Source organism: Plectrocnemia conspersa, unplaced genomic scaffold (assembly GCF_051122295.1).
Source record: "Plectrocnemia conspersa isolate PC_06_02 unplaced genomic scaffold, ASM5112229v1 ptg000001l, whole genome shotgun sequence".
Taxonomy (NCBI): Eukaryota; Metazoa; Arthropoda; class Insecta; order Trichoptera; family Polycentropodidae; genus Plectrocnemia; species Plectrocnemia conspersa.
In genome coordinates this window covers 18,565,001-18,578,388 of record NW_028277165.1, presented here as the reverse complement: position 1 = coordinate 18,578,388, position 13,388 = coordinate 18,565,001, and the positions used below count along the sequence as shown (strand labels likewise).

Below are 13,388 nucleotides of genomic sequence, written 5' to 3'. Positions count from 1 at the left end.
AATATCAAATGGACTACTACCGTGATAATTTTATATTTAAACAAACCTCCATCTGACAAAGGGTGCACGTCGATTTCTTTAAAAGAGCCATTCATAACAATAAAATATGAATTGGGGCCGCTTTTCGTCGCTTGAACTTTGTATTTTAAACCACCGTTGATTAATTCCACGTCCAATACGTTATTTAAAGTGTTTGACCCGGGAATTTGACCCCTGTAGAAACACAATTATAAGTAAAATAATATAAATGAATGAAAGTAATTTTACTACACACTGACTTCTCTAAAGCCGTCTGGAAGTTTTGAAACTCGATGGAGATTGCTCTATCAGCTATCAGCAAAGAACCACAAATCACTCCCAGCATTATATCAGGTTTTTCAGATTGGACCTTTATAGCAAATTATTATTATTATTAATAAATTGAATAAATAAAAAATAATGTAAATAGTTTTACCCTTTCAGAAATCAACGCGTCCAACCATGATGTGTCGATTCTATTTTCTTGGAAGCAAGGCGTCTCTAAAAGCGTAATGAGGTATTCTACTGTAGTTCTAAAATCACCGCGAATAGACAACTCCTTCAAAGCGATAACAAGATTCTCTCGTGCTTGTTCTCTTGTCTCTCCCCATGAGAAGCAATGTCCGAACTGAGAATCGGCAAACTCGTGAAGGCCTCCTGATGCCGCCACCGAGAAATAGCCCCAAACGTTCTTCGAAGATCTAAAATTCAACTCTTGAACGGTACCCGAAGACGGTTTGAATCCTTCGTCTGGATTTTCAGAAGTGATTCTAGCTGCAATTACATGTCCCCAAGGCTGAGGTTTTTGCCTCGGTTCATCAAAATCAATCTCAGTCATTCCCCACGGTGATTCTCCATACAACAATCTAATATCTTTTATGTGATGCAACGGCAAACCCATAGCGATCTATATGTAATAAAAATCAGCATTAAAAATATATTGAATAGAATACCTCATGGCATTTAAAAAGCTAACCTGTAACTGAGCAGCTGGTAAATTTACATCAGCGACCATTTCTGTGCATGGATGCTCTACTTGCAAACGAGGGTTCAATTCTAAGAAGAAATACGAACCAGACGGATCGTACAAGTATTCAACGGTTCCGGCTGATACGTAACCGACCATTTTTGCCAATCGCACAGCAGCCTAGAAAGTTATAATTATCATTGTTAAATAATTAGATTATTATTATTAATATTAGATTTTTCATACCCTCTCCATTTCTCCAAAGATATCCTGATTAGCAATCGTAGCAGGGGCTTCTTCAATGATTTTTTGATGCCTACGTTGAATAGAGCAATCACGTCCAAATAACGAAATCGCATTACCTAATTATCAATTTAATAACACACATTTAACACAGTTATTACATTCCAATAATAAAAATTAGTTACGTACCATATTGATCGGCCAAGAGTTGCACTTCCAAATGTCTAGCACATTTAGCTAACTTCATAACGAATATTGGAGATCCAGGTACTTCAGCTTGCACCTAAAATTTATACATTATTAATATATTTTGGAAGTATATACATATATAAATAAATCGTCAAAATACCTGTCTGAAGAGATTGGGAAAATCATCCGGATTATCTACTTTTCGGATACCCTTACCACCACCGCCTTCCGAAGCCTTAATCATTACCGGAAAACCTATAACAGAATAATAGGAAACAATGCATTATTAATATTTAATAGTTACGTATTTGGGTTAATTTTACTGACCAATTTTGTGCGCTGCCTGAAGACCTTGTTCAGGAGAATGGACGCAACCTCTTGCAAACAACTCCGATGAAATTTTAATCTTCTTATTCGAATATTGAGCTTTCAGCTCTGAAATATACATATACATAAACATGAATTATAAAGAAAAACAATTTAAATGAGCAATAAATAAATAAATATTGTTCCATAAAACGAGTTGTTTGGGCATTATTGTTGGACAGATTAGGTGCAAGCGATTTGCAGCGAGTAGGGTTTTTCGGGTCCGAACTTGGACCCGCCGGATTTAGATAAAAATACCCGGTCTAAGACTCGGCAGGCCTGAGTCTTTTATTTCATACAAAAATGTTCTGATACAAGCCAACGAAATTTGTAAATTATTGAATCCAGATATGTTTCTAAAACATTCAACGAATATTGTCAATTTTTTGCGTTTGATAATAAAAGTGATTTAACTTCAGTTTCCGAACTTAATTTAAAAAAACACAAATTTAAGAATATCTTTAGTTTTTTTTTCATCAAACATTTGATGTATTTTAATAATTATGAAAAATAATACCAATTGAATGGCCGTCTGTGTACGTTTTGCAGCTGCCGATCTTTTTGATGTAATTTTCGATGACTTTTTCATACATTTCAGGCAGTATTTCAGCTATAACTTGGCGAATTTCAGGTTTGTCGGCGTAGACACAACTCTTAGCGTAACCCCACAAAAAATCCAACGGCGTTAAATCACATGATCTTGGTGGCCAGTTGACGTCACCGAAACAAAATAATGCGACCTGGGAACTTTTCATGCAAAACATCCAACACTGCACCCAATGTGTGGCAAGTTGCACTGTCTTGTCTTCCACATCAATATCTTCGATGTCGTGCCAAAAATAATCGGTTATCATTCGCCATTAGCGCTCACCATTGACTGTTACAGTCCAACCTTTCATATTTTTCAAAAAAGTAAGGTGCAATGACGCCACCTGACCACAATCCGCACCAAACAGTCACTTTTTGGGCACGTAATATCGATTAGAGCAATTACAAAATTTAGCTTCATTCAAGAAAGTTGGACAAACTCAGTTTATAAACTGACCAAATTTGAAATTCATAATTTTATGAAACATTAAAGATAGAAATGATAGTTATTAGAAGAGAAGTTGAAGGAAATTCAACAATTTTGTATTACGAGCATGAAAATGGGAAAATATTTAAATATCAATGTACATGGAAGCGATGATGAAATGATTAAGCTTGGTTTAATAAGAATTTTTAACTTATGTTTAGCTACTCAATTACTTAGCACTAGATTTACGGAACCCATCAAATTGATGGTATTTTTTACAACTTTTTATATTTGAACAATGCAAATATATTAATACTATTTTTATATTCGGAAATTTCTTATTTTTGAAAATCTGGTAACTATACACCTATTTTTAATGACACCTGTCAAATTGACGGTTTCATACCCGTAAACCTAGTGTTAATAAAGTAGAACACATATTGTTGGATCAACCATTGATAATGGGAGTACTTTTTAACCTGTGCTTGAATTACACTACACACATATCTATTTGCGATGTACTTTACAAGAAAACAAGTTCTAACATAAAAAATTTAAATAACGATGATGGCGATTATGAAAATAAAGATGATATTGATGCTGTGGAAGATTTTTCTTTCACTGTGCTAAATAATATTTTATAAAATAAAATAAAAAATATTCAAATGAATTGCAATTAGTGTGGAGCGTAAAAATTAGATGTAAGATTTTTTAAATTATTTGGAATTTATATGCAGTTGAAATTAATATTGGAATTGGAAAGTGCATTATAACCTATTAAATTAGCAAGGATAATGCAAACCTTATTACTTCTCAATTAGCAATTAAATTTATGCTTAAAAGGTTAAGTGAAATAAATGGTAATTTGTTTGACTCGAATAAACGGTCGCAAAAATATAGAATTAGTAGTGATATTAGACTGCTTCGCAAATAGTACAAAAAGTATGTGCAAAAGATTTAATAAAAATATAATTTGATGAAGAAATTGATAAAACTATTATGGCTGCAGAGCAGAATTCATTTAAAAATAATTTAGAAGATGATCCCAGGCCGAAAAGTTATTGACAATGGAAAAGAACTCGATAAAATATTAAAAAAGCAGATAAAATCAGAAAATAAGTTACCATACATTAAAAAGGAATTTGAAATTGGGCTCGGATTCCAAAAACTCGGGTTTTCCCAAGCCTTAATATCTCTCTGCAACGAAACATTTTACGAAGAAAAAATCCAAATATTTACCTCATATAAATGCAAACAATTAATTTTATGGAACAAAGTATCTATTTTAATGCACATTTTTATTAAAATTTTTGGACACACTAAAATTTCAGCAATAATTACCGCTGCCACTCCATGGTAGAGTTGGAATATCTGCCGTTTGTGCCACGATGGAAGAAGCGATCTTATCGCCGAGGGCCCACATGGCCTTTTCCGGCGGACCGATGAAAGCGATTCCATTCCTATGCAGCAGCTCTGGCAACTTAGGGTTCTCTGACGCATGACCCCAACCGGCCCACACTGCTTGGACCTGAGTACGTATCGCTATATCCAAGATGAGCTCTACGTTAGCATAGTTGTTATTATTTGATCCTCCGGGCACGGGTACGTAATGATCTGCCATCTTTATATATTCTGCGTTTGCCTTTAGATCTTCGGGCGTCACCTATAATTAAAATATATTATTTATATACTTATATGATGTCAGATATATATATTTTTTTATAACATACCATAACAACGAAGCGTACGGCCCGCTCGTTCTTGAACATCTCGTACGACCATCGTCTGATTGATCGCATGCATTTTACGGCGCCTATCCCATTATTGGCAATCAATACCTATGCATATAAACAATGATTTAAGAAAGGTGTTTGATGTGTAGTGTGAAATTCAGAGAGCGAGGTATAACTAACCTTGTTGATGACACGGGTTCCTTTAAACCGCTTGACAAACTCCTCCGGAGTCGCAACTGTAAAGTCTTTCTCCTGGAGACGGTGATTGTGCAACAAGACAGTGCCTTGAGACATAGAAGGTCTGAAATAGTACAATAAGATTTGTATTAATATGTGAACTCGAGCTTTTCATATCACGTTGATTGCCTAAAACTGATTGTACTATAACTAACCAACAAAATATAAATAACATAAAGACGTCAATCTGACAGAAACGTCAAATTTGACTTAAAGCGTCGCAATTCTGAGGATGCCAGCATATATATAAATATATGTATCTAAAGTGCATTGTCCGCATATATTAGGTACATGTTGGCCTTTTTTTGAATTGTGCATCCATAGACAGTCGTTTGACTTTTGGACATAGACAATTGGTATGCGCCTTCTTGGATGAAAAATAAAATTGAACAGAGGGAGAGTTTTTTGTCGAACGGGCGATGGCGAACCTGTTTTTTTCGGGGGCCCGGCCCCACGCGAAGGGCTCGAACGAGTGGATCGCCATTCTGACGGCTAAATCCGCACTGGCGGAAGACACGCGAGAAAATCGCGACGCGATGAAGTGCATGTTGACGTAGGGTAGGCCAACATTTTTTTAACATTCATCGCAATATAAAAAAATCAACAATTATTCTAATAAGAATACAGGAAATAAAAAGTGGTAAGTTTAATAAATACCAATATACACATTTAATTATTATTTCATTACAGACCACATTATTTTTATAATTCATACTTTGGTATCCTCTTTTGAAGATTGTTCTCCTCAAAAATGTTGTCCTTCTTGAACAAAAACTTCCGAAATGACATTTTTTAACTCCCACAGCAGTTTATCCTCAAACAAACTTTTTTTGAGATGACCTTTGTACAAAAAATAATTTTCCAAAATGGCCTTTTATTAGCTTCCGTAGCAATTTGTCCTTATTTATTCTTTTCGAACAATAAATTCCAAGATGGACATTTTATTTTTAGTGACCTCTATTGATATTTTCAAAATCTGGTCACCTTGGTATTGCAAATTTTAATTGTAAAATTGCAAAGCAAGCATGTGAATAAAAACAACGATATTTGAGCGTGCTGCCTGAGAATAAATTTGAACATAATGGATTAGCGATATGGCGCTTAAATTTCCCTTAAGCGCAATTAAAGCTTTTAAACGGATATTTATTGTTAGCCTGACACGTGTTTAAATAACTAAAGAATACGCCACTTTAGTGATAATCGACCTTTTTTTACATATTAACCTTTACCGGACAATAACCTTTTTCTTATTGAATCCACTGCGGTCCAATTTATCTTACATATTATTTATATATCATTTATTTGGGGTAAACCCTGTACCCGTTCCAGATGTTGGGACTAGTATCTGAAAAAATACCACCCATATTTTCATATTTTTAAAACATAGTGCAGACAAATTATAGAGCAATATGACATCTGTCTGTACTTCTTCTTCCGCTTATTTTCAGCTAAGAGAAATATTTTGGACATGACCTAATGAAAGTTCTAAAACTATAATTAATTTTAGAACTTTCATTTGGTTAGGTTTGGGGATTTGAACAGAAAATGGACGTTTCTTAATTGACAAATTGAGTATGCTGTATGAATTTCACAAAGAAAATCGGCAACCACAGCGAGCAAAAACATTTGTGCTGTCAATGGTTAAATTTTACTGGTTCGTCAATTTAAAAAATGGTTCAAAAGATTTAAATCTGGATTTTTTTATTTGGATGACAAGCCTAGAAGTAGGACACCATAAATAATCGATGATTTCGCATATCTGCAGAAATTGAGGCCAATACATAGACGTCGATTCAAATTAACAGATAAGGCAGAATATTCAAAGATATTTTTTAAATATTGGGAAGACGTGGAAACAGGGCGTGTGATTTACAAATACACTAAGCGACGAGAATAAGGCGACGAGCCTGTCTCATACTGCGATAATCACGCGAGAAAAAAATAATCCTCTCGAATGGAAAACTGTTATTCACCCTCTATATCAGATTAACATTTATTTAAGTCTGTACAGCATAATTTATATGGTAAAAAAATAATAGTGTTAGTGAAGGTAAAACATTTCTTTCTGAATGTCAATGTCAATATTTTTTTTAATGTTAAAACCTACAATCGATTTTTTACTTATTTTTTTTTAATGATAACCTTAATTCTAAGTAACGTGATCAATATTTCTAATAAGGCATAGAAAATGCCGGGGAAATTAATTTCTTAGCATATTAGAATATGGAAACCCAATACCATGGACGAATACAGCGAAAACTTTAAAGATATTTGTTTTTAAAGGAATGTGGAAGCTTATTTATCTTAGAATAACACTGATATACGACTCACTAATAGCTCCAAAATTATCTCGCATATCATTTCAACCCATTTTTGCGAATTCAAACACACTTAGATTTTAGCGAGAACAGCCCAATTATCTGCTGAGATAAATATCTTTCATGTTTCTTATACTTGTGATAATCATAGTATTATAAAAGCTAAAGATTCCATGGAAATTATAAGCAAGCAAACTAAAAAGACATAAATTTAGTATTTTGAGAATATGCGGTCACCTTACAAATAATCGCGTTTCTTACGGTATCGTTACTGCTAATGATAATTAAATACCATAAATTTTGTAATAATAAAAATTAATATAAGACACCGTACACTCTCAATAATAAACTAGTTATAAAACCGCAATCACGCGGTTATACTGTTGCGAAAAAATTTAATCATTAAAAACTGCAAATTATTTCCAATTTCAAAATTAGTAATTACGAACAATAAGGTCAGTCATAATTGTTTGTAAAATATTTTAGCAAATGTTCCAGAAAAAAAGATCACGCAGCTCTGCCGAAACGTTATCATTAACTGTAGTGATAATAAGATAAAACGTGTTGTGTTAGTAATATTTTATGTAATCGATGACAGCTGATCGATTTGACATTTCGATAGAAAAATAAACTACGCATACAAAACGTTAATCCAAGTTCATCGTAATGAATTTGATTAAGAATATTCATGAAGTAAAACTTGGCTATAATCTCTTTAATAATGCACGTTCAAGGTGGTTTTGTTAGAATAAAATTTGGTTTTTATTGCGCCGTGAGCACATACATTTCAAAGTATTACAATAAAATAATAAAAAAAATAGTTGAACTATCAAAGTACATTCACACTATAAAACGTACAAAAAAAATATTTTATTCAATTCTACAAATTGCAATTGTCAAAATTTACCTCATTAAAACTCCCCTTATAAGTTCGAAAACCATTATTTTTAATGGAATATTAAAGAATTTTCAGAACTGTCAATAAAGGAAAATAGTTTGGGAATAACAAAAAAATTTACCTTGTACATGTTTGCATTAAAAGATAAACATATAAGATGTTTACTTCGCACTTTTATTCATATGAATCTTTGCATACATTTAAAGAGGAAAATCAATAAAACACGCCATCTTTAACTACCTTGATAGTGCGTTTAAAAAGTTTATTTCTGTTTTCCTTGACTTAAATAGCTCGATAGTATTTTTGGAATTATAGACACGCGTGCAACTATGCATTTTCAACCTCACATTAAGTTGATCATTAAAAAAATTATATAACTTTGTAAAATCATACTTAATAAACATCGTAATCGTTTGAACATCAACATAAAGTATTTTTTATTTTACGTTAACATAAGTATTAAATCATATTGCAACAAAATATCAAAGAAAAATAATGATTAAATCGGTGTTTAACCCTTTGGATGCCGGGCATTTTTGGAAAAATGTTCCAGAACTGCCGGGACTTTTTATTAAATAATTAAAAAGTCAAAATGTGTATTTTAGTTTGTAAACATGCTGTCGCGGCGTGCGACGCTGTCTGCAGTGAACTTGACCTAATTAATGACGAATATGCGATTGTGTGTTATTTTAATTCTTATTTGCGCTGTAATAAGAGTCATTATCGCATGACGTATTAAAAATTACGAGATCTGAGCGGCCGAACTCCGACCAGGAATCCATAACAATGATATATAATATGTTATTTATTTTTAAAATGTAAATAAAACTTTTCGTAAATTAATAAAATATGATATTTTTAAATAATGGTTTAAGTAAAAATACCATACAGACTGTTGAATATATATATATATATATATTTTTTTTTTTTTTTTTTTTTTTTTTTTTGTGAGGGGGGAAATCTTCAAAAGACAGCGCGTTGCTAGTGTGAGATTTCTACTCACTAAAACCCCCCTCCGCTCCTGCTGCCTCCCGGCACGTCCGTTAGGTAGTACTTCGAGAGGCAGCTGGGCCCGGCGCACTTCTTGCGCTCTTCGTTTCTTTCGGGATCCGAGGGGCACGCCTCAGCGTTGGGTCACCCCTCGATCTCCTCGTCTTATCTTGTCGTCTTCTGCTCCGTGAGACGCTTTCGTTGTGCTATTGGCCGTTTGTCGGTTGGGCGCCTTGCGGTAGTCGTCGTCGGCTCCTGTCCTCCTCTTCTTTGGCCTGCATCACGCTCGAGGCAAAAGCCACCCACGCTGACCACTTGTTCTTGTTTTGGAGCATGGACGGGACCATCTGCTCGGGTGAGACTTCTGCTTCTTCCCCGAGGGCTTCCTTGAGCCGGGACCTTTCTTGGGTCCACGCCACGCACTTGAACAGTGTGTGGTCAGCATCGTCGACTGGCTCCTCGCAGTGGTGGCACCCCTCTGTTGGCTCCTTTCCGATCTTTTTTAAGAAGGACCCGAAGCAGCCGTGTCCAGTGAGCACTTGGGTCAAGTAGTAGCTCAGCTCGCCGTGGCCCCTCTGGCACCATGCCTTGAGGTTCGGGATGAGCTTCTGGGTCCACCGGCCCTTGAGCGTCGTGTCCCACCGTTCTTGCCATCGGTCGAGCGTGCGCTTTCTGGCGTCGTTCCTTGGCAGGCCTTCGTGCATCTCCTGCCTCTCTAGCGCGAGCAGGTCGATTGGCGGTATGCCGGTCACGGTCAGCGTCGCAGCCTCAGAGACCGTACGGTAGGCAGATGCGACCCTCAACGCACTTCGTCTCTGGACTCTGGCCAGTTTCAGCCTCGTTCGTTCCACCCTCATGGAGTCGGCCCAGACTGGGGCCCCATATAGGAGGATGGAATGGACCACTTCGTTGTAAAGCCGTCTTCGTTTCGACTTTGGTCCGCCGATGTTTGGCATCAGTCTGGCCAGTTCTCCAGCGACGCGGGCGGCCTTCGCCGCTGCCTGCTCTGCATGGACTGTGAAGCGGAGCTTGTCGTCAAGGTGCACTCCAAGGTATTTCATTGACCTGGCGTGTGGCACCTTGAAGCCGTCGAAGACAAGTTTGGGAGGTTCTGTCTTTCTTCGTCTGGTGAAGAACACTGCCTCTGTCTTGTGAACTGCGAGCTCCAGCCCGGCGCCGTCCAGCCATCTCTTGACTGAGTGCAGTGCCTCTTGTCCAGCTAACTGTAGGGCAGTTGTTGACTTTCCGGTGATTAGGATGGCGACGTCGTCGGCAAAGGCTACCATGCTGGCTTCCTCGGGCATGGGCACTCTTAGCAGTCCGTCGTACATGACGTTCCAAAGAGCGGGTCCGAGGACCGACCCCTGGGGAACGCCTGCCGTGACCGCTCGTTGAGTGCTCACGCCCATGCTGTCGTACTCCAGCACCCTGTCCGAGAAGTAGTTCTCAATCATGCGGATCAGGTATGCCGGAGTGCCGATTTTGACCAGTGCGTCAAGGGTTGAGCGCCATCGCGCCGAGTTGAATGCATTTTTTATGTCTATCGCGATCAGCACGACGTTCTTGCTTTGCTTGACGCTCCCTTGCCAGGCTTCGCGAATAGTCGTAACTACGCGGCCTATGGCGTCTATCGTGGAGCGTCCGCGGCGGAAGCCGTACTGATGCGGTGAGAGTCCCCTATCTGTGTCCTCCAGGGTGCGTTGAAGGCGCTCGAGGATCATCCTCTCTTGTAGTTTGCCCAGTCCGTCCAGCATGCATAGTGGTCGGTACGCAGAGGGGCCGGGCGTCGCCTTGTTGCCCTTCGGGATGAGGACGAGCCTTTGGCGCTTCCATGAAGCATCAAAGACTCCCTCAGAGAGACAGGCGTTGAAGGCGGAAAGAAGCAGCGCGGGGTCTTTTTCTGCGATTCGCTTGATCACGGCGTTTGGGACGCCGTCGGGTCCCGGAGCCCTTGCAGAGTTGATGCGCTTCGCTGCTCCTTGCAGTTCCTCCTTTGAGAACGGTAGGAACTCCTCTTCTGCAGCTGCCTGGCTGCTGTGCAGTGCTTTGTCAGTCGTGGGGTGCTGCGGGAACAGTCCTTCGACCACCGCCTCCATGTTGCCGGCATTGTTGAGGAAGTGGTCTTTGTTTTTGTCCACCAGCTTATTTCTGACGATCCTGTATGGCCTCCCCCAGGGATCTTCGTCGATTGCCTTGCACATTTCGGACCAGCACCGCGCCTTGCTCTCCTTTATCGCACGGCGCAGGGCGCTTCTCGCCTCCTTGTAGCTGCGGTGTTTTTCTTCGCTGCCGTGGTGTCTTTGCGCGCCTCTCCGGGCGGCTAGGCACGTGCGTCGAAGGTCGGCAATGTCATCGGTCCACCAGTATGCTGATCTGCGGCGGGTGTTGCCCCCAAGTCTGGGCATCGAGGCATCGCAGGCGTCGCGCAGGAGCTCGTTCAGCGAGCGTACTACGCTTTCCGCTCCGGCTTCAGCGTGCGCGGCGGTCTTGATAGCCTCGCTCTTCGCTGCAATCGCTTCGTCCAGTGCTGCGACGTTCAGCTTTCTCACACTCCATCCGCGTTTGACCTCTGGCGGTGGTCTCTGGTTGCGGATGGTGAGCTCAAAACTGATATATCTGTGGTCGCTGTGCGAGTATTTTTCTAGCACTTGCCAGCCTCGGATCATGCCCGCTGTCAGTTCGTCAGCAAAGGTCACATCGATGACCGACCCTGAGCCGCCCCGGGCGAAGGTGAAGCCTCTTCCTACGTTGGCCGCGTGTAGGTGGAGGTTCGAGGCCATCTCGCAGAGCAAGTTGCCTCTTCGGTCGGTCACCGTGGAGCCCCATTCAGCGGCTTTGGCGTTGAAGTCGCCGGCGATGATGACCGGCGCAGCCGATGATCGGACGCTCTCCTCGAGGTCAGCAAGGCCGCGGGCGAAGTCTTTGATTGGTGCGTTGGGCGAGAAATAGCAGCTGTAGACTCTGGTCCCGTCCAGCTCGATCCAAGTCCATCCTTCGGTGCTGGCCGTCTCGGCGCTGGTTACGCGCAGTCGGGTCGAGGGCACGTGTATGGCTGCCCTTGAGGTCGCATCCGAGTACCAGCTGCGTGGGAGGTTGCGGTACTGCTCAGACACGATGACTACGTCCGCTAGCTCCTCGGCGATCGTCTGCTGTAGTAGGTCCTGGGCGGCCCTGCAGCCATGTAGGTTTATTTGGAGGAACCGTGTCATTGTTTGGCCTTGCCTCCTCGCGCCAGTGCGTCTCTGAAGGACCTGCAGTGGCTGCTCCCGCTGGGGTGTGCCGCGTCTGTAAGATTTTTACTTTTTTGGCTGCATAGTGAGCAGCGTGGTTGGTTTTTGCAGGCGGCGATTTGGTGCCCTAGTTGTCCGCACCCTCTGCATTCCTGAGACCTGTCTGGACCGCTGCATCTTGCTGCGGTGTGCCCGAAGTCCATGCAGCGAAAGCATCGGAGAACTTCGATGCGCTCGCGCACTCGGCATCTCACCAGGCCGATCTTGATGCGCCCTATTTTTAAGAGGGCGGCGGCTTTGCTGGTGCGTGGTATTCTCGCGACGCACACTTGCGTGCCGCTGTGCGCGGGTCGGAGGTTCAGCGTTTCGATGAGGCTCTGGTGTTCTTCGCCGAGGGAAGCCATTAAGGCCATGGTGACGTCATCCTTGGTCACACCTTCGTCCAGATCTTTTATTATCACGACTCGGGTGGGGACCGTGCACCGTATTGTGGCTTTTGGCCCAGCTACCTCAGCTAAGATTGCTTGCAGTTCGTTTGAGCCTTCGCCGTTTTTTCCTAAGGTGAAGGCGAGCTCCCCCTTTGGTGTCCGTCTGATTGAGCGGATGTCGACTTTTGTGTCCTTGGCAGCCTTGTGGACATTGCGCAGGACGTTTGCGTAGGACGCTGGCGCCGGGTTGTCTGTGCCTGGGCAAGAGACTGTTATGGTCACCGCCCTGTGTCTTTGCGGTCTGGCTTTCGGTTGTTGGTAGGGAGCTGCCTCGTCTTTTTTCGCAGCCTTCTTTTTTGGTTGTGGGCGCTCTGCTTGCCTCTTCGCCTCCTTGCTGGGTGGTTCCGTGCGATTTTTCCTGCCCTTCTTTTGGACTACATTCCATTCCTGTGGGGGCAGTGGATGGGGTGCGTTCATCTCAGGAGTTTGCGAGGGTCCAGGTGGCGGCGTCTGGGTGGATGCTGAAGGTCGCTCCGTCCCCTTGTCCTCCGATCTGTTGTTTGGGAGAGGCGTGTTGGAGGCTGCTGTGTGAGTGTTCTCCCTTTGTTGCTCGATTTCAGAGAGAGCTAGTTTTATTTTCAGGATGCCCTCCCTGATTGGCACGTGCACGGTCGGGTGGCTCTTGATGTATGTGCAGAGCTCCTCCACTATCTCCTGCGTTTTTCTTAGCTGCTTGGCGTAGTGTGCCTCCATTGC

General features: G+C 41.3%; 1 protein-coding gene across 9 annotated transcripts in view; it reads right to left on the bottom strand.

Moving 5' to 3' along the window:
• ACC (acetyl-CoA carboxylase) overlaps window positions 1-13,388 on the bottom strand; it is a 40,815-nt gene that overhangs the window by 7,985 nt on the left and 19,442 nt on the right. For 7 of the 9 annotated variants that reach the window (XM_088195854.1, XM_088195839.1, XM_088195862.1 and 4 more), the window contains 11 exons: window positions 4,712-4,832; window positions 4,529-4,636; window positions 4,140-4,461; window positions 1,745-1,852; window positions 1,578-1,672; window positions 1,418-1,511; window positions 1,232-1,347; window positions 995-1,165; window positions 455-925; window positions 279-388; window positions 47-213 (listed from right to left, as the gene is read on the bottom strand). In XM_088195854.1, coding sequence (XP_088051980.1) covers window positions 47-213; window positions 279-388; window positions 455-925; window positions 995-1,165; window positions 1,232-1,347; window positions 1,418-1,511; window positions 1,578-1,672; window positions 1,745-1,852; window positions 4,140-4,461; window positions 4,529-4,636; window positions 4,712-4,832 — 1,883 coding nt within the window. Of the gene's footprint in view, window positions 1-46; window positions 214-278; window positions 389-454; window positions 926-994; window positions 1,166-1,231; window positions 1,348-1,417; window positions 1,512-1,577; window positions 1,673-1,744; window positions 1,853-4,139; window positions 4,462-4,528; window positions 4,637-4,711; window positions 4,833-5,196; window positions 5,274-13,388 lie in introns of those variants that run through there. The other 2 variants (XM_088195888.1, XM_088195897.1) reach the window with 1 other exon arrangement.